Source organism: Dipodomys merriami, unplaced genomic scaffold (assembly GCF_024711535.1).
Source record: "Dipodomys merriami isolate MVZ:Mamm:240054 unplaced genomic scaffold, mDipMer1.0.p SCAF_138, whole genome shotgun sequence".
NCBI lineage: Eukaryota > Metazoa > Chordata > Mammalia > Rodentia > Heteromyidae > Dipodomys > Dipodomys merriami.
The window spans coordinates 529,210-548,282 of NW_027202693.1; the positions used below are offsets into that span (position 1 = coordinate 529,210).

A 19,073-nucleotide genomic window follows, 5' to 3' on the forward strand; every position below is an offset into this window, starting at 1 on the left:
ATTTGCCCCAATCAAATATACATGGACTTACCACAAGGGTTTATTATAAGGATTAGATTTGTGAAAAGGAATGGCTGAAAATCGACACTGTCCCATGAATTCAACGGTCTGTATATATTGCGATTGTTTATGGAGAAGCATTTGCATGAAGGAGAATCTTCTGGAAGCATTTACATGGGGTGGGATGGATTTGGGCAGGGGAGGGGTGGGGGTAGGGCCCTTCTTTCGCCACCTTTTGTGGTAAATTGCTTATCTTTCCTGGGAATCTAACCTGAGTCCGACCATAGCACCAATCACGAGTGGCCACATGGGTGGAAAATTCCCATAAAAAGCCCACAGCAGGCTGTATTCTCACAGCTCACAGGACAGAGAGGAAAGTTCTGGGTTCTTACCCCAAGGTAAGTCCTATTCTGAGCTACTGTGAGCTTCTTCTTCCTCCTTGGGAGATGACTCTCCTTACCTCCCTGGATCCGGGAGGACTGTGTGTTTCTGGAAAACAGAACAGAACCCAGGGAGGAGTGTGGGGCTTGGCCACAGTCGAGCACTTCTGGAATCATTGTCTGACTGGACTCAGCCTGGTTTCACACACCTGCTCTCCTCTGGGGTGGGGAGACATCTCTAGGAAGTATGGTCCCTGTGGTCCCCCATCCCAGCTCTCTCCTGCCATGTCTGCCATGTCCCTTCCAGAAACAGATCGTCTGAAGTCCTGACACCCTTCTAGAACATTCTACAGCTTTGCTTGCTGTCAACGTCATCCCCTTGGTAAGTCCCCTATTCCTGTAATTGATCCACCTCATTGAAGGAAGTCATATCTGCTCTGAAGCAATGGATCCCTTCAGGAAGGAAGCCCTTGGCTCCATTTTTGAGAACAGGGGTATGTGGGCTTAAGCAAACAACTTTGTGTTTTGCTAGTCTTAGGACTTGAACTCAGGGCCTGGGCTCTGTCCCTGAGCTTCTTTGTGTTCAAGGCTAGCGTTCTACCACTTGAGCCACAGTGCCACTTGCGGGCTTTTTTTGAGTAGTTCATTGAAGATAAGAATCTCACAAACTTTCCTGCCCAGCTGGCTTTGAACCTTGATCCTCAGATGTCAGCCTCCTGAGTAGCTAGGATTACAGGTGTGAGCTATCAGCGCCCAGCCTGAGCAAACTATTTAACCTGCAACAGCTTGCTTACACATAGAAGCCAAGTAGCCTGATAAATCTTGCCTGGATTCATGAACTCTTCAACCTTGGCCTCATTAGAGTGAGGAGGTGAGAAGGTGTGTTCTGTAGGATGGCACTGAGCCTTGCTTGTCGCAAGGTAAGTTAGAAGCTTGGGTGCAAATGGTGCCACAGGGCCAGTGCTGAAGGCTGTGGGTTCTCATCCGACCCTTGCTCTGGAAGGTGAGCACGTGTGCCTCCTGCCCCTGTAGAGCATTTGTTTCCCTCTCGTGCAGCTGCATGGGGAGTGCGCACGCGCTGAAGTGACCTACGGCTCTCACCTTTTGAAAAGAACGATGATAGGCTCAGACCTCCTGTGGCTGGCCTTGGCCTCCTGTGTTCTGACCCTGGCATCTGAAGCGCTCCAAGGCGAGTACTAGTCTCACCTGGCATCTCGGATGCCCACAAAGATGTGGGGAGGGGTGGTGGTGGCGAGGAACAGACAAGGTGTCTCAGGGCAACAGGAGGAGGAGGCAGGTCCAAGGCAAAGATTCAGAGCTGGAGATCAAGGAGAACTTGGAAAGCAGAAAGGGAACCTGGCATCAGGCACTCTGAGTTCAGTTAGAAATTCCCCGGGAAAGCAGGGGAAGCCAGTTTCCATGGTTGCCTGTGCCTGTGTCTGGTAGGGTCCCAGGCTGGAGATGCTGAGGAGGTCAAGCATCCAGGCCACTTGGTTTGGGCGAGTATTCTCTCCAACTCTGCATCGCAGTGCTGATCGGCAGAGTGGAAAAGCTTTATCTGTCTCTCCAGTATCTCTCAGCACTCTATGAACTGGGCAGCTTAGAAACCTGACAAAGAAAGGATTTAGACCAAAGAGAGAGCACATGTGAGCCCTGTGTGTATGGGGGGAGGGAGGCTTTGGAAGAACTCGGCTCCCAGCCTCCCATGAGAAGATACAGAGGTGTTTTGGATGCGATCCAAGACTAACAAAGACAGCCATTGGTTACCTTAAACCAAACATATTTTCCTTTGGTTTCCTTAAACCAAACAGCTGGGAAAATCGCCTTCTGAGAGGCCTCTGTGACGTGTCATAAGAATGTGATCCCACGGACCTTCTTTGTCCATTCAAGGCATCAGAATCAAACCACATAATCAGAACTAGAGTCAACTGGCTTAACTTGGATATGCCCTACTGGGCATTTTATACTAGTCACCCTACTGCATGCATCCCCTAGCAATCTTTAAGGCTTTAGTTCTCAAATGCAGCGTACACATACCAACAGGACTCCAGTCATGACAAGCTCTTTCGATGTGTGTGTGTGTGTGTGTGTGTGTGTGTGTGTGTGTGTGTGTGTGTGCATGCACCCACATACATGCACCACACCTGGGATTTGAACTTAGGATCTGGATGCTGTCCCTGAATTTTTTCACTCAAGGCTGTCAGTCTACAACTTGAGCTATAGCCCTATGTTTGGGCTTTTGGGGGGCTAATTGGAGATAAAGAGTTTCACAGGCTATCCTGCTTGGGCTGGCTTTGTACCTTGATCCTCAGCTCTCAGCCTCCTGAATAGCTAGGGTTACAGGTGCAAGCTGCTGGCACCCAGCTACGTTCACTATTTTTTAATACTTGTTTATTTGTTTTCATACATATGAAATACTATCATTTAGTGCACCATACCTATGTTGTCACTGACATTACTTTAAGATAAAACCAATTTTTAAAGATAGTCTTTGAAAGAAACCTTGTAAGTCAATAAATAGGATAGGCAGACACCCAGGTTTAGAAATGGCACAATCATAGGCATGGGGGGGGGTGTGGGAAACTAGTTCTCAGGGCGCTTTTGCAGGTGAGTCTCAGGAGAGCTCATGACCTGCTAAGGTTCCTGGACAACAGATGAAGAGCTGGATGAAACCCTTGGACCAGCCTGGCCACCCCATTTCATCCCTTGTCTGCCTCTTTATACATCACAGCCCCTAAAGTGCTCAAGGAACCAATCACAGGAGATCAACTATCAGACATGGTCCTAGTCAGTGTTTCTCCACTGCAGATGACTTTGCCTCCCAATAGACATTTGGTAATGTCTGGAGCCAACTTGGGTGTGGGGGTAGGGGCCGCTTCTGGCATCTGGTGGGGTGCTGGATGGTGGCCAGGAAGTCTGGTACATGTTCTATGTTCTGTTGTAAAGATGACTCCACCAGAAAGAAGGTCCCACCAGCACTCCAGCTGCGCAGGGTTGAGACATCTGGAGTTAGAACCGTATTGGTGAATTTGGGGACGTGTCTCAGGTTTCTGGGAATGGGAGGGGTTTAGGATTTCTTCATTTCAGTTTCGGTGCTTCCAAGGCAAGCTCTGGGACAACTTCTCATTTCTACTTTATTTATTCAAATAAAGCTTGAGGGCTTCCCCAGGGGGCTAGCAGGACCCTTTCAGGAATCACATATTGGTCAAACAGAGCAGGAAGGCACCAATGGCTCACGCTTATAATCCTAGCTACTCAGGAGGCCGAGACCTGAATATCCTAATTTGAAGGCAGCCTAGAGCCAAAAAAATCCCATGAGGCTTCTAGAAGCTCTGGTTGACCAGCAAAAGGCCAGAAGTGGAGACTGGTTCAAGTAGCAGAGCACCAGCCTTGAGTGAAAAAGCAAAGCGAGAGTGTGAACACACACACACACACACACACACACACACACACACACACACAGAGAAGTGGGACCGCCTTGCATGGTATCAGGGGCAATGGAGCATTGGACAGGGAAGTGGCCCTGATCTCAGTGCATTTAAATACCATACAAAGTCCTCACAAATGATCTGGTCTCCAGGTGCTGGTGTGTAATAGTGAATATTGTGTCTGTTAGCTTCATTTGGTCCTTGGCACATCTAAAGCAAGAGGAAGGGCAGGGTGTAAAAATCCCAGAGGCCACGAGTCACCTAATAACCTCTTCTCAAGCACACTTCTTTCCATTTCTCAGATTACAGAAAACCCAGAGAAGCCAGTTCCTATAAGGTGGACTTGGTATGTGGAGACCCTGGCACCCCAGACGCCAACCTCTGTTTTGACCCCTGCCAAAATTATACCCTGCTGGATGATCCGACTCGCAGCACGCAGAACACAGAAGAATCGCAGCTGTGTGATCAGGACATGCATGGCTGGTACCGCTTTGTGGGCGAAGGAGGAATCCGGATGCCGGAGACCTGCGTCCCAGTGTTTCGATGCCAGACAGCCGCTCCCATGTGGCTGGACGGGCCCCACCCTGTCCTGGGCGATGGCATTGTCAACCGCACTGCCTGTGCCCACTGGAGCGAAAACTGTTGTTTCTGGCAGTCGGAGGTGCTGGTGAAGGCCTGCCCAGAAGGGTACCATGTGTACCGGTTGGAGGGCACCCCTCAATGCTCTCTGAGATACTGCACAGGTGAGCAACAACAGTGACTGACACCCACTGTAGTAAAGTGAGGATCTGAACCCAGGCACTCTACTCGGGCCTCGATGGGCTTTTGCTATGGTGCTGCACCATCTCACACCATTACCATGGGAACCAGCCAAGCTAAGGTTTGGTGTGTGGTAAGCCTTCTAAAGCCTTCAAAGCTTCACCCCAGATTGGGAATCTGGAAGCCATAATCTGAGTTTAAGGCCTGGCCTTAAACTGAGTTTAAGGTCTTTCACCCCCTTAGAAAAACTCTTGCACTGCAGTGGAATGAGAAGTTTGGACCTGGGCATCTCACCTCCACCCTGCTCTCCATCCTGACCCTCTTCTTTCATCCTTCATCCTCTAGATCCCTCCACCGTGCCGAGCTCATGCGAGAAGGAGTGTCGTCCCGAGGAGGAGTGCCTGGCTCAAGATGGTGTCTGGAGCTGTGTCTGCAGAAAGGATCTCAGTGACTCTGGTGAGCAGCTCTCGGGGCTGCTGGCTCCTCTCTTGAGTGGGCAGAGTAGGGACAGGGGAGTCTTGGAGGGTAGGGGTCTGAGTCAGGGGTGAGGAATAAAGCTGAGGATGGGGGACATCCCACAGGTTCTCCAGTCTACAGTGCCACAAAGCCAGTGGGTTTGCAAAGATGAGAAAAGGTAGGAGCAGAGGAAAGGTAGAGGCCAGCCTCTGGACCACAGCCTCAGGAAATGGTTCAGGGAGGAGCAGGCTGGAACTGATGGGCAACACTGAAATAAAAGACAAGAACTCCACAAGTCTGAGAGTGGTGTTCAAGTATCCACAGAGTCTTCATCTATGACCACTGGAACAGGATGCCCATGAAGAACTCATTGGAGGGACATTGAGGGAATGTATGAATGTATGGATGAATACAACAGTCAAAAACCTGGCTAGGGATGCTGGCTCTGCAGAAGAGCCACCTAGCTTTGATTTTAATACCTCAATGTTCAAGAAGAACATTAGCCAAGCCTGCACACAGGGTGCTTGGGAAATCTTGGAGCAGAACTATGTATAAATTCCTCCTGGGTCTCAGGCTCCTTTTAGTCTCCTGGTGGGTGTGGTGCTTTTTGCCAAAGGGCAAGGAAAATAAGCTGTGTCCTATGTCTCCACTTGATCCAACTCTTGGCTTTGCAGATGTTCACAATTTGCAGCCTCAGCTGGACTGTGGGGCCCAAGAGATCAAGGTGAAGCTGGATAAGTGTTTGCTGGGACCCCTGGGCTTTGGGGAGGAGATCATTGCCTACCTGAAAGATTGGAACTGCAGCAGCGTGATGCAGACAGAGGATGGAAACTGGGTGTCTACCACCAGCCCCGTCCGGGCTAGTGCCTGTGGGAATATTCTGGAGGTAAGGGTTGTTCATGCCACCGTTGCCAGAAGAGCCAGAGGCAGGCTAATGGAACCTATCTTAGTAGCTGTGAGATCATGGGCCAGTTACTTAACCTCTCTGGGTGTACTGGATATGAAGAGTCCAAGACGGATTGACATGGCAGCTCTATCAATGTAAGTTAGGATTATGATGAACTTTACTTAGGGAAGATGTGGGGAGGAACACACAGAGAAGTGATCATGGAGGTCCTTGATTCCTCTCCAGGGTCAGTCATCTATTGTTCTCATTTTTATTCTGGGTTCCTCCTGGTTTTATTCTGGAGAAGTCTCCTTCATCTCTTCCTCCAGAAAGCAGGGTGGGTGCTTTTTTTTCCCCCCTCTGGAAGCATCTTGCATTGGTCAGTCTGGACCATGATCCTCCTATTTATACTTCCTAAGTAGTTGAGATGACAGGTGCACATTGCATGAGAACCAGCTTTGTCTGTTAAGATGGGGCCTTGTGAACTTTTGTTGCCCAGACTCTCTTCAAACTGAGCTCCTTCTGATTTCCACCTCCAGAATAGCTAAGATTATCAGCATTTGACTCTGGAATCAGAGAGATCTGAGTTCAAGATCTACCCACCCATCATTCTTTTTTTTTTTTTTTTAATACCAAAGAGAAATGGAACCCATGCCATTTACAAGAACACCCTCTCCTTGGCCAATGATTTTATCATCAGGGACTTTTTCATCAACATCAACTTCCAGTGTGCCTACCCCTTGGATATGAGGGTCAGCCTCCAAACTGCGCTTCAGCCCATTGTGAGGTATGGCGTTGACCTTGCCCTTTGACCTATACCCCCAACTCCCAGTCACACTCCCAGTACAGTTCCTCCTGTATCTCATTTGAGAATGTCTACTTGTTCCATTATTTATTCCACAAACATTCGTGGATGGTTCATGAAGGACAGTCCATATAAACCAAAGCACGTGTAGAATGCTTTGGGATTAAGATTCTGGAAGTCGTCCTGCAGAAGGAAACATTACTCATAAGAAAACACAGATTGAGTTTGTTCATCTTGAGAGAGAAAGGCATTCAACTGCTAATTATAGTAGTAATGATTTATGAACAAGGTGCATGCTATGTAGGAGAAACACGGTGTGCACTGAGTGAGGGTACCGATGTCCCAGCCTTCATCTGATGGGGTGGGATGATGAAGGTGGGAGGCTGGGGAGATGTTGCAGCAGACTTGAGGTCTAAGTTGAGACCACCTCTGACTGAGTACACAGCACTAGAAGTAGAACTAAGCAACACCTTGGGTAAGATTTGATCTAGGTGGGGCCTTTGTCTATTTCACTCACCAGTGAGCCCCTGTGCCAGGAAGGAGGCCCATGGAAGTCAGGTCTCTAGCATTCCTAGGCTTACCTGGGGAGTTTTCTGAGCTGTCAGAAACCCACAATGCCTGTCCCATTCCCTTACCACCTCCTGGGTATACAGAAAGTCAGGATCAAAAGGGTTAGATCAGTTAGACTGAGTTTAGAGGTTTTCAAATTGTATCCTGTTGGGATCCATAGTTCATAAAGACCAAATGAAAGTCACTCGTCCTGTTCAAATGGACGTGTGTGTGTGTGTATGTGTGTGTGTGTGTGTGTGTGTGTGTGTGTGTGTGTGTGTGTGTATGTGTATGTTGGCTTTTGAACTGAGGGACTGTGTGCTCTTCCTTAGCTTTTTTGCTCAAGGCTAACACTCTACCACTTGAGCCACACCTCCACTTCCAGCTTTTTGGTGGTTGATTGGAGATAAGAATCTCACCAACTTTCCTGCCTGGCCTAGCTTTGAACCACCATCCTTAGATCTCAACCTCCTGAGTAGCTTGGATTAGAGAGACCTGAGCCATTGGTGCCCAGCTTCAAATTTGACTTTTAATTGAAGATGATGTGGTGAAGAGAAGGGATTTGAGGTTGAAAATTGTAAATTCCTAGAATTGGTCCCAATAATAAGATGGTAATGACATGCTCCAACCCCTGGGCTTTGAGTGAGGGATAGATGTGACCTGCCCTGTGGGGGAAAATCAGTGGAAGTCCTAACGACAGACTCATCTGTTTGTCAGGTTTAGCCCCTAGAAACTGGTAAATGCTCTGTGTGCATGGATGGTTGAATTGCTTTAAGGGCAGAGGTGTGCCTTGCTATAAGCATAGGACTTGATTTCTGTTGCTCTTCTTTTGCTCAAAACCTGACGTGTCCCCCTCTTGTACTTTCCCTCTCTCAGTTCCCTGAATGTCAGTGTGGATGGGTCGGGAGAGTTCACAGTCAGGATGGCTCTCTTCCAAGACCAGAACTACATGGTTCCTTACGAAGGGATCAAAGTGGTGCTGCCGGTGGAATCCATGCTATACGTGGGCGCCATCTTGGAGCAAGGTGACACCTCCAGGTTTAACCTGTTGTTGAGGAACTGCTATGCCACTCCTACAGAAGACAAGGATGACCCTGTGAAGTATTTCATCATCCGAAACAGGTGACTCTCTGGCCTTAGCTTTTGACCTTAATAAAATTGGGGGGAGGGAGGGAAATGTTCACATCATCCATGTCTGACAGTTGGTTAAGCTGACTTACCTCATTAAGAAATAAACTGGAATGACATATTATAACCATACCTTTTGATCCAAGAATGTCACAGGAATGGCGCATTAAGGTCAATGTATTCATTCAAGTAAGGTGAACAGGGTTAAGAAATGTCAGTTATTTTCATTTTGATATTCTATTTGGTGGGAGGTGCTACTGGGACTTGAACTCCAGACCTATGCTTGCTACTAGCCGGCACTCAAGCCATTCCACCAGTCTTTTTGTTTGTTTGTTTGCATTTCTCCCTGGTCAGTCTAGATCATGATCTTCGTATTTACACTTCCTGAGTAGTTGAGATGACAGGTGCACATTGCATAAGAACCAGCTTTGTCTGTTAAGATGGGGCCTTGTGAACTTTTGTTGCCCAGACTCTCTTCACACTGAGCTCCTTCTGATTTCTACCTCCAGAGTAGCTAAAATTAGAGGCGTGTACCTGAAAATGCATTGGCATTTTCAGTGTCCTCCACAACTTTGGCAATACAATCAGGTTTCAAATATAGCTCAATTAAGTAATGATGGGCTATTCTACAGGGCATTAGCATTGACCAACATGAAAATGATATGACAAATATTTATGGGACAGATATCACTTTAACACCTTTACTAACAAAAACAAAGGAAAATGCATATTTATAGATCATGCTTAAAATCATAGTAACAGCACTGGATAATATTTATCATGGAGCTTTGCTGTGTGCTGAGCTCTGTGGTAGGTAAGCAATATACACAGAGTCTTATTAAATGCTCACATCAATGCTGCAAGGTGAGTATTCACTTTACAGATAAGAATATTGAGGCTTGAGCTGGGCACCAGTGGCTCATGCCTGTAATCCTAGCTACTCAGGATATTGAGATCTGAGGAGTGCATTTCTGAAGCCAGCCCAGGCAGGAAAGTCTATAAGACTCTTATTGCCAATGAACCACCAGAAAACTGGAAGTAGAGCTGTGGCTCAAGTGGTAAAGCACTTGCCTTGAACACAAAAGCGCAGGGACAATTGCCCAGGCCCTGAGTTCGAGCCCTCAAACTGACACAAAATTAAAAAAGAAACATGGGGGCTCAGTCAGGTTAATCAACCTGCCAGAAACCCCCCTTAGCTAGGTTAGGTTAGCCTGGAACTTCACAGTATTACAGCACGTGGGCTGACAAAATAGACACAGAGGAGTAAAGTCTACTCTACCATGATGACAGGCTACCCAGCAGTGTGGCTCATGAGGGCTCACCAAAGTGATGTTGTTGTGGAAGTTACACCTTCACCTTTCCACCTTCCCAGCTGCCCAAATCAACATGATTCCACTATCAGCGTGGTGGAAAATGGCATTTCCGCGCAAAGCCGGTTCTCCGTCCAGATGTTCATGTTTGCTGGAAATCATGACCTTGTTTACCTGCATTGTGAGGTCCACCTCTGCGATTCCCTCCAAGAACAGTGCCAGCCCGTGAGTATCTCTTTGGACTGGGTTATTCTGAGCCTGGCACGAGGCTTGGTACCCAAGAAGCTCTCCCTCTTCCCACTCCCTCCCCCCGCCTCTCTCTATATATATGGGATTTTAGATGGAGAGAAAGAAGGATGGGTGATGGATGAATGGATGGATAGATAGAAGGAGGTATGTTGGTTGGTTGGGTGGATTCTGGAAGAGATGAGAAGACAGATGGGTGGATGGAACTATGTGAGGGTAGAGGGAGAGGAGGAGGAAGGGTGGATAGATAAATTTTAAACCCTCTTTCCCCCACAACCCATTTATTGAGCGCTTCTTGTGTCTCCAGGAGGTAGATCAGTTTTCTTTGGCACAAGACATTTGTGTATGTGTTGTGTGTGTATTTGTTGTGTGTGTGTGTGTGTGCACGCGCGCGCGCACAAGCCAGTACTGGAACTCAGGGCCTAGGTGCTGACCCTTAGCTTTTTCATTCAAAGTCGGGACTTTACTGCTTGAGCCACAGCTCTGCTTCCAGTTTTTTTTTGGTCATAAATTGGAAATAAGAGTCTCATGGATTTTTCTGCCCAAGCTGACTTTGAACCATGATCCTTAGATCTCAGATCCTCAGAAGCTAGCATTTCAGGCGTGAGCCACTGGCACCGGGCATTTTGCTGAATGATTATAATAACATAAGGTGACCATTCCTGACCCCAGAAAAATCTGAAAATCCCAAAGGGCCTGAAGTTGGAAACTTTTTGAGCCCCAAATGTCTAGCTTTTGATCCCAGCACTCAGGAGGCTGAGCCCGGAGAACCAACAAGTTAGGTTGTCGAGTGAGTTTGAGGTCAGCCTGAGCATAGTGAAAGCCTGTCTCAAAAAATAAAAAGAAGTTTAGGATTTGGGAGCATCGCTGAGGTTTCTGATCTTCAGATTATGCATGATTGATTGAGAATGTCTATGGAGATGTTTCAAAAGCTGAACAATTCTGAAGCCTGAAATACATCTGGCCCCAGATATTTCAGATAAAAGGATGCTTATCCTGGCATTGACTGTTTCAGCATTTATTGTGTGTCAAACATCATGCCCCATCTAATTTAACTCTCTTAGCAGCCCTTTAAGTAGATTTTTTTAATTGACCTTATTGTACAGATAAGGAAACTGAGGCTCGGTGGAAAAAAATTAGACATGAGCTGTGATTGCAGTGCCCAGGCATGTCTCCTTTTAATCCTTAAATCCAGATATGTCTTATTGAATCGTCATAGAGAAGTAAAATCACTTGTCCTCAAATTATACAGTTTATAGAGAATGGAGATGAGATTTAAGCCTGGCTTGACAAGGCAGCAAGAATTCTCACACCTATAATCCTAGCTACTCAGGAAACAGAGACCTGAGGATCATGGTTCAAAGCCAGCTGGGACAGAAAAATCCCTGAAAGGCTCTGATCTCCCAATTGACCAGCAAAAAGCTGGAAATGAAGGCATGGCTCAAGTGGTAGATAGACTATCAGTCTTCAGGGAAAAAAAATTCAAGCAAGAGTGACAGACCTTGAGTTCAAGCTCCAGTACTGGCACAAACAAACAAACAAAAAGAGAGAAGAGGAGAGAAAAGAAAAGGAAATCACAGCATGACTGTGTGCCGCTGTGGTGGATGGGCCCAAATCATAGGCCCAGGGGGCCATGACCTGACAGTTTGCATAGGAACCGTGCATTTCAATCTTTTGAGTCATGCTTTTATTTTAATTTTCCTCTCATTATGTTCCACATTTGTGAAGTTAGCAAAACCTCAGAACACTATAGAGTTTTAAAGAGTCTCATGAAAAGAAGCTCCAAGGGGGTAGGTCACTCTAACTTAACTCTTCACTAGGGAGAAAAATAACATTTGAATAAGGATATTTACATTATGTTTATAAAGATTGCAAAGTGACAATTCTTCAGTGTGTAAAATCTAATTTCTTTTGGGGATCTTGTGCTGGCCAAGCTAATAAGATATTCTTCCTAATAGCATCATTTTTTGGTTCTAATTTAGTCCTAAAACATCTTGTCTTCTATTGCAATAACATTATTTCATATATGAACTCTCTAATATAATTTCTTATTATGTAAGCCAACCCTCTTAGATATAACTGTATTGTACTAAGTAACATGAATATTTAGAGGTTTAGTTCTTCTCTTTTTCATAATTTTTGAAAGGGCTATTCTGGATCTCATCTTCCCTCCAAATATTAGTAATGTCCATTTAGGAATCTACGTCTTTGTGTGTGCATGTTCGTGTGTGTGTGTGTGTGTGTGTGTGTGTGTGTGTGTGTGTGTACTTGAATTGGGTGTATTTCAATCTTGATATGAGAATCTTTGTTTGTTTGTTTTTTTAAATCTCCCAGTTCTGCTCAAGAAGTCAACTCCGGAGTGAAGTGGCGGCCATCGACCTAGCCCGGGTTCTAGACTTGGGACCCATCACTAGGACAGGTATGTGTCTGCATCCTGGTGACTAGCCCAGCTGTCCAAGTGCTAACAGCCACAGATGCCCGAGGCCACCAATGCCAACCACACATGTGTGTGTATGTGTGCGTGTGCACGCATGCACATGCAAGTGCATGTATGCATGTGGGTGTTCAGGTCCTGGCTCTTGAATTCAGGACCTGGGCACTTCCCTTTAGCTTTTTTGCTCAAGGCTGGTGCTCTACCACTTACTTGAGCCTCACTTCCCACTTCTGGCTTTTTGGTGATTAGTTGTTGATCAGAATCTCTCAGGGTTCTCTGCATGGGCTGGCTTTGAACTGTCACCCCTCAGATCTCAGCCTCCTGAGTAGCCAGGATTACAGGCCTGAGCTGCCAGCACCTGGCTACTCAGGGCTTTCTACCCCTAGTCTAGCCACATGTGGTGAATCTATCCCATTATGAAGGAGAATTACATTTCCATTTGTCAGGGACCTCCCTTATGCCAGAGACTAGGCTGAGCTCCACCATTTACCGGCTTAGTTAATCTTCCTACAACTGTGCCCATTTTACAGAAGAGAAATCAAGATTCACTGAGGCAAAAAAGACTCAGCTAAGATTCCCTCCACCTCCACCCTGGGCATGCATGATGAGAGTTTGGATTGAACCTCACTCAGTCTGATTCCAAGCATGGGGCCTTCTAACTGCACCTCCTCCCCGTCCCTATAACTCAGGGCCTGTGGGTGAAGTCTATACTCCAACCCCTGCATAAATACAGCATGATTTTCTGACAAGTGATGGCATTTTTCCAAAATGCAACTACAATCTTTCAGAGATACAACCTAGAGGCCTCTCTCCAGTTGCTTCAGACCATCATCCATCCTTCACATGGGGTCTCGGGATTGTCACGGCTTTGATTTCCATTAGAATGGAGAAGTCCAGACACCCAAAAAGAATGCAATGTTTAATCGTCACAGAACCACGTTATCTTTATGTTTGACATTAGACCAAACCCCTTTCCATGAGCCATAGTCTGGCTCACACAAGAGGTACTGCCACAAGTTGTTCTGCACCTTTATTGACCCCTCAACTGTGGGGTCACAGGATTACTAGGAGAGGATGGGAGTCAGCAAGTTCCTCTTTGAAACTGGACATACTAGGGTAAGCCTAGGTCTTCTCATCAGTCAGATGCTCAAGCAGATACTTGCTTCACAAGGAAGGCTAAATTTAAAAAGCAGGAAAAACTAAGCACTGATGGCTCATGCCTGTAATCCTAACTACTCAGGAGTCTGAGATCTGAGGATCGTGGTTCAAAGCTAACCAGGGCAGGAACGTCCCTGAGACTCTTATCTCCAATGAATTTCAGAAAAAGCCAGAAGTGGAGCTGTGGCTCAAGGGGTAGAATGTTAGCCTTGAACAAAAGGAGTTCAGGGACAGCGACAGGCCTAGAGTTCAAGCTTAGAGTTCAAGCCTAGAGTTTAGGACCAGCAACATAAAAACAAGCAAACAAACAAATAAATAAATCAAATGCATGGAATGCATTTAGGAAGACATCTGTCAAGCTGGACACCAGTGGCTCATGCCTGTAGTCTAAGCTACTCAGGAGGCTGAGATCTGGAGTTAGCCTGGAAGAAAAGTCCACCAAAATAATCAGCAAAAAGCCAGACTGAAGGTGTGAGTAAAATAGTAGAGAGTCAGTCAAGCCAGCAGCCAAGTGATTGTACTGGTACTGGCAAAAAAAAAAAAAGAGTAATACTAACTATCAAATATACAACTATCAAATAACAGAGGTGGCCACCATATGGGTTGCCAGGGGTTGTGATGACCAAGTGCAGGAAATTTTGGAGCAGCCACAACCCCAGTGCTACAGCTGCCCCGCACCATTAGGGGATTCTCACGGTCAATCTCTTTCACAGGTGCCCAGACCCTTGGCGTCATGAGCGGAGCCCCTAGCATGGCAGGTACGTGCCTTTCCTGGAATCCTCCTGGCTCTCTCCTCTTCCTCTTTTCAACCTTCCCAGTTCACACTTAGGTGCCAAGCCCTGTACTAGGGACTGTGGATGCTGAACACAGACTCAAGACTAGCTCTGCAGTTGATCAGAGGGCACAGTCCCCGAACACCAAGAATATATTGCTTGTGCTGTATCAGGCATTGTTCAAGTATTGAATGTACAATGGTAAGATCAGGTGCCTGCCCTCACATAGCTTATGGTTTGCAGTGGGAAACAGAAAATCCAAGTGAACAAGCTAATTTAGAAATAAGACAGCATGATTGAAAATTACCAGTATTAGTAATACTATCTTAAATATTTGTTGAATGCTTATTTCTCTTGTACATAAAATGAAATCTAGAGACAAACAATCCAGGGCTAATGGAATGGCACCATTAAGACTGTGATCCAGGCTTTTTCCAGCACACCCCTTCATCATCTGCAGGATGTGGCCACGATTTTTATGGTCCAAGATGGCAGCCAGAAAGCCAGCCTTCCCATCTAGGCAACAAGACAAAGGAACTTGGAGATTGATGAGCGTTAAGGAACATTCTGGAAACAGCACCTCATACCTCCACTTCCTCCTCCATGACCAGTGCATAGACAGTCACATGGCCAAACCTGGCAACTATGGATGCTGAAAAGTGTTATCATTAGCCTGGATGGCCACGTGCCAGTCAACATTGGATGGTTTTATTATCAGAGTAGGAAGGAGGAGTGAGTATCAGCATGGGTTTAGAAGAAATTCATAAGAAATGATAGTACCCAAATGAAAGAAAAAGTGAACCAGATATTGGCAAACACTAGGGCAATGGAGAGAGCAACAGTTCATTGCCAAAATGAGATATGACTTGATCAAACAAGTGGGAAGCTGATAGTACAGAAAAAGTATCTGCAACACTAACAAACTACATTGGAAAAGGTCCAGAGAAAATTTGATCAGGTCAGTAACATCTGAATAGAGGTGTGTGTGTGTGTATGTGAGTGTGTGTGTGTGTGTGTGTGTGTGTGTGTGTGTGTGTGTGTGTGTGTGTGTGTGTGCCAGGACTGGGGTTTGAACTCAGGACCTGGGCACTGTTCTTTAGCTTGCTTGGTCAAGGTTGTCACTCTTTGATCCTCAGATCTCACCCTCATCAGTAGCCAGGATTGTAGGCATGAGGTTCTGGTACCTAGCTTTGAAGAGTTTTGATAAATGATGTGGTTGAACAGGCAGATAAACAGAAGATAACTATTTGGGACAGAATAGAAAACATGCTTTAAGATTCTATTACCCAACCCAAAAGTTCACTATTAATGAACTCAGACATGAAGAACTTCTTTCCATCTAGCTAGACAGCCATCTAAACATCTCCCAGAGGAATCCAAGACATCCTCTGTATGCAGAATAGCATTCAGACCATGCTCACAAAAAGATAGAGGACAGAGTAAAAACACCTTGAAGTCAGAGACCTTAAATCCCATTTGTGTTACCAGTCCCTCAGGGGACTCTTCCACCAGTGGAGTTTAACCAACTAATTTTTTGGGTGGGTTTTGCTTGGATCCTTCTGGCCACAAGAAGGAAAATCACCCCAAGAGGGAGTCGTGGTCTCTATCATTTGCTATCTCCCTCAATCTCTTCTGAGGTTTCAGAAAAACATCATTGAATATCACCTGGGAGCCTGTAGCTTCTGCAAGTAATCCTAGCTACTCAGGAAGCTAAGATCTAAGGATTGTAGTTCAAAGCCAGTCTGGGCAGGAAAGTCCATGAGACTCTTTTCTCCAATTAACCAGGAATAATGATGATGATGTTGTTATTGTTGTTGTTGTTGTTGATGATGATGATGGTGGTGGTGGTGGTGGTGGTGATAGTGATGTTGGCAGTGGAGCTGTGGCTCAAGTGGTAGCTCCCCAGCGTTGAGTGGAAAAGCTAAGGGACAGAGCCCAGGCCCTGAGTTCAAATTTGGGAGTATGGGAGAGGGTCCACGTGTTTCTCCAAAATCCCTAGTACAACACAATCATCACCCAATGCTGCATTTCTGTATACTGAGTACACTGTGAGATACAAATAAGGCATGACCCCAGCATGATCTTAGAGCCTATTTTTCAAAACCAACACATAGATAGTGCCTACTATAAGCTAGGCACTGTTCTAAACATTTCACATAGCTTTACTCCTTTAAGTTTTACAAACTCTGGCAAAGTAACAGTTTCTGTTAATATTTCTGCTTTGCATATAGGGAAACCAAGGCATGTAAAAGTTTTTCTTGTTGTTGTTACTGCTTGCTTGGTTTAAAAAAAATCTTGTTTGGCACTGACCAGCTTAGTTATAGATCTAAGATTCTAAGGCACTTAGGCCTCAATAGCAGTACATTTTTTTTTTTTTTTTTTTTTTTTTGTCGGTCGTGGGGCTTGAACTCTGGGCCTGGGCGTTGTCCCTCAGCTCTTCAGCTCAAGGCGAGCGCTCTACCACTTGAGCTACAGCGCCACTTCCGGTTTTCTGGTGGTTTATTGGAGATAGGAGTCTCACGGTCTTTCTTGCCCGGGCTGGCTTTGAACCGCGATCCTCAGATCTCAGCCTCCTGAGTAGCTAGGATTACAGGCGTGAGCCACCAGCGCCCGGCTTAGTAGCAGTACTTTTTAACCCAATGTCTTCTGGCTTCTTTAAAGTTGGTCAGTAGAAGTAATACTAGCTGCTGTAACAAAAACCAACAACCACCAAGTCCTCTCTGCTTTTACACATATGATATGATTTACTGGGAGGAGGAGGGGCTGCATTTCCGATGTAGTTGTTGAGAACTCAGGCTCCTGCTCCCTTCTGGTAACTTCTGGAAACGCCTTTATCCCTGGCGTTCTTATTCTGGATGGTGGCTGAGGGAGTAGGCAGGATCAGGCCTCCAAATGTCATCTGTGACTTCTACTCACATTGAATTGGCTAGATGTGGCCTGGAAAGGAGACTGGGGGAAACAAAATTGCCTTCCTGTATGCCTGGTACAACATGGAAAAAAGTGGCTAGTGATTCTACCATATCACTTGCCTTGTAACCCAGAGGGATGTCCTGTCTTTGTCATCTGTGCAGCAGAATGACAACGAACCAAACTCATGTTTGTTGCCAAGTCCCAAAGCCCCACTCCTGACTGTCCTGTCTTTTGTATTTCAGGATTCCTGGCAGCCTGGCCTGGCCTCCTCCTGCCTGTCCTCCTGGTTTGGCTGTTCTGAGAACCCGGCAGGGCATCTGGCCTTGAAGTCTTTGCTTTTCCCTTCCTAGCAATGTCTACCATTCACTTTCAGCAGAGCTGGGTTGCTCACCCATTACAGGGGCAGACTCAAGGCTGGCTTAGGTTTGGGGGAAAAGGAGAGCGTGTTCACTTCCTTTAATGTAGGAGAACGTCTTGTTTTCCTCATTGTGGAAGCTGGTTCTGGACTGGCCGTATCCTCTTCTCATTCATCTGTGGGACTTGGAAAGCAAATCCTGTGGCTCCTGACTTTCCTAGAAATATTGAGTAGGTTGAAAACTCCTAGAAAGATGTGTCCTGTTGTGGTGGGGGTGATCCTTTACACGTGTCTTCCCTCCTGGCTGCTGATGAACCGCATACATTGACCCTTGCATGGCCTCTGTGTCCTCTGATGCGTTTCCATCCTGGTCTCACCAGTCGCCATGGGAACAGCTAAGAGGAGACACTTTGGGAACTCTCAAAGGGAAGACTGGTCCCTTAGCTCCCTGCCTCTGATCCAACACCAGTGATTGGCTTAGAAGTATGCACACTACTACCCTGGGGACCCGGAAGCCAGAGGAATGGCTTGATTTTGATGTAGAGATGTCATGACTCCAGGGAGCAGCTCTTCCTGTAAGAGTGGTGCACTTGCTAATTATATCAAGAGTCTGCTATTATATCAGGAGTCCTGGCCGTCAATGATGCAGAAAAGGATCCTGGTGTGCAGAGCTAGCACAAAGCATGGGGGATGGGTGGTCATCTCCCTGGATGACCTGTGGAGTTGTTTGGGCAGCAATCTCAAAGATGCCACCAACAGTAGACCCCCTCAAGATGGCTTCAGGAAGCATCCAGAAGCAAGGTCAGGATCCCTGGCTGTGGAGCCTTTTTGGTATGCGATCGCTTGGCTATGAGAAATAGAAACTCTTAACAACTGAAGCAAAGGGGAATCAATGATAGGGAGACAGAGCATGAAGATCAAGGATGGGAGAAAACACCCCCAGGCTACAAGACGCACACGTTTGTTTACCTTTCCATCTGTCACTCTTCCGGAACCATTACCTCTACCTCTGCTCATCTCTCGGGAGCTATTTTTCTTTCTTGTTCATCCCTTGATTGAATAGGAACATTCCAGTTGCCCTTCTCTTCTCATTTAAGAACTAGGCACCGTTCGCTCATGCCTGTCATCCTAGCTACTCAGGAAGCTGAGATTTGAGAATTAGCTAGCCTGGACAGGCAAGTCCGTGAGACTCTTAGCTGCCATTAACCACCACCAAAACTAACTAACTAAATAAAGCCAAAAATAAAGCTGTGACTTAAGTGGTAGAGCACTGGCCTTGAGCACAAAAGCTCAGGGACAGTGCCCAGGTCCTGAGTTCAAGCCCCAGAAGAGGCACACACACACACACACACACACACACACACACACACACACACACACACACACACACACACACACACACACACACACACACAGAACCAGCACAGGTTGACATTCAGATTTCCCAGGGGAGAGGGAGGGTGCTCTGGTCCTCTGCTTAGGTCAGGGTGCTTCTC

The 19,073-nt window shown here is 46.4% G+C and overlaps 1 protein-coding gene across 1 annotated transcript; it reads left to right on the top strand.

Moving 5' to 3' along the window:
* Positions 1–281: 281 nt before the first annotated feature.
* On the top strand, positions 282–17,918 carry LOC138825581 (pancreatic secretory granule membrane major glycoprotein GP2-like). The gene is made up of 12 exons (XM_070020234.1): positions 282–398; positions 688–762; positions 1,437–1,569; positions 4,111–4,551; positions 4,913–5,023; positions 5,698–5,909; positions 6,548–6,696; positions 8,140–8,385; positions 9,764–9,926; positions 12,282–12,366; positions 14,253–14,297; positions 17,465–17,918. The coding sequence occupies exons 3-12, from the start codon at positions 1,497–1,499 to the stop codon at positions 17,521–17,523; spliced, it is 1,584 nt and encodes a 527-aa protein (XP_069876335.1). The 5' UTR covers positions 282–398; positions 688–762; positions 1,437–1,496; the 3' UTR covers positions 17,524–17,918.
* Positions 17,919–19,073: the final 1,155 nt, after the last annotated feature.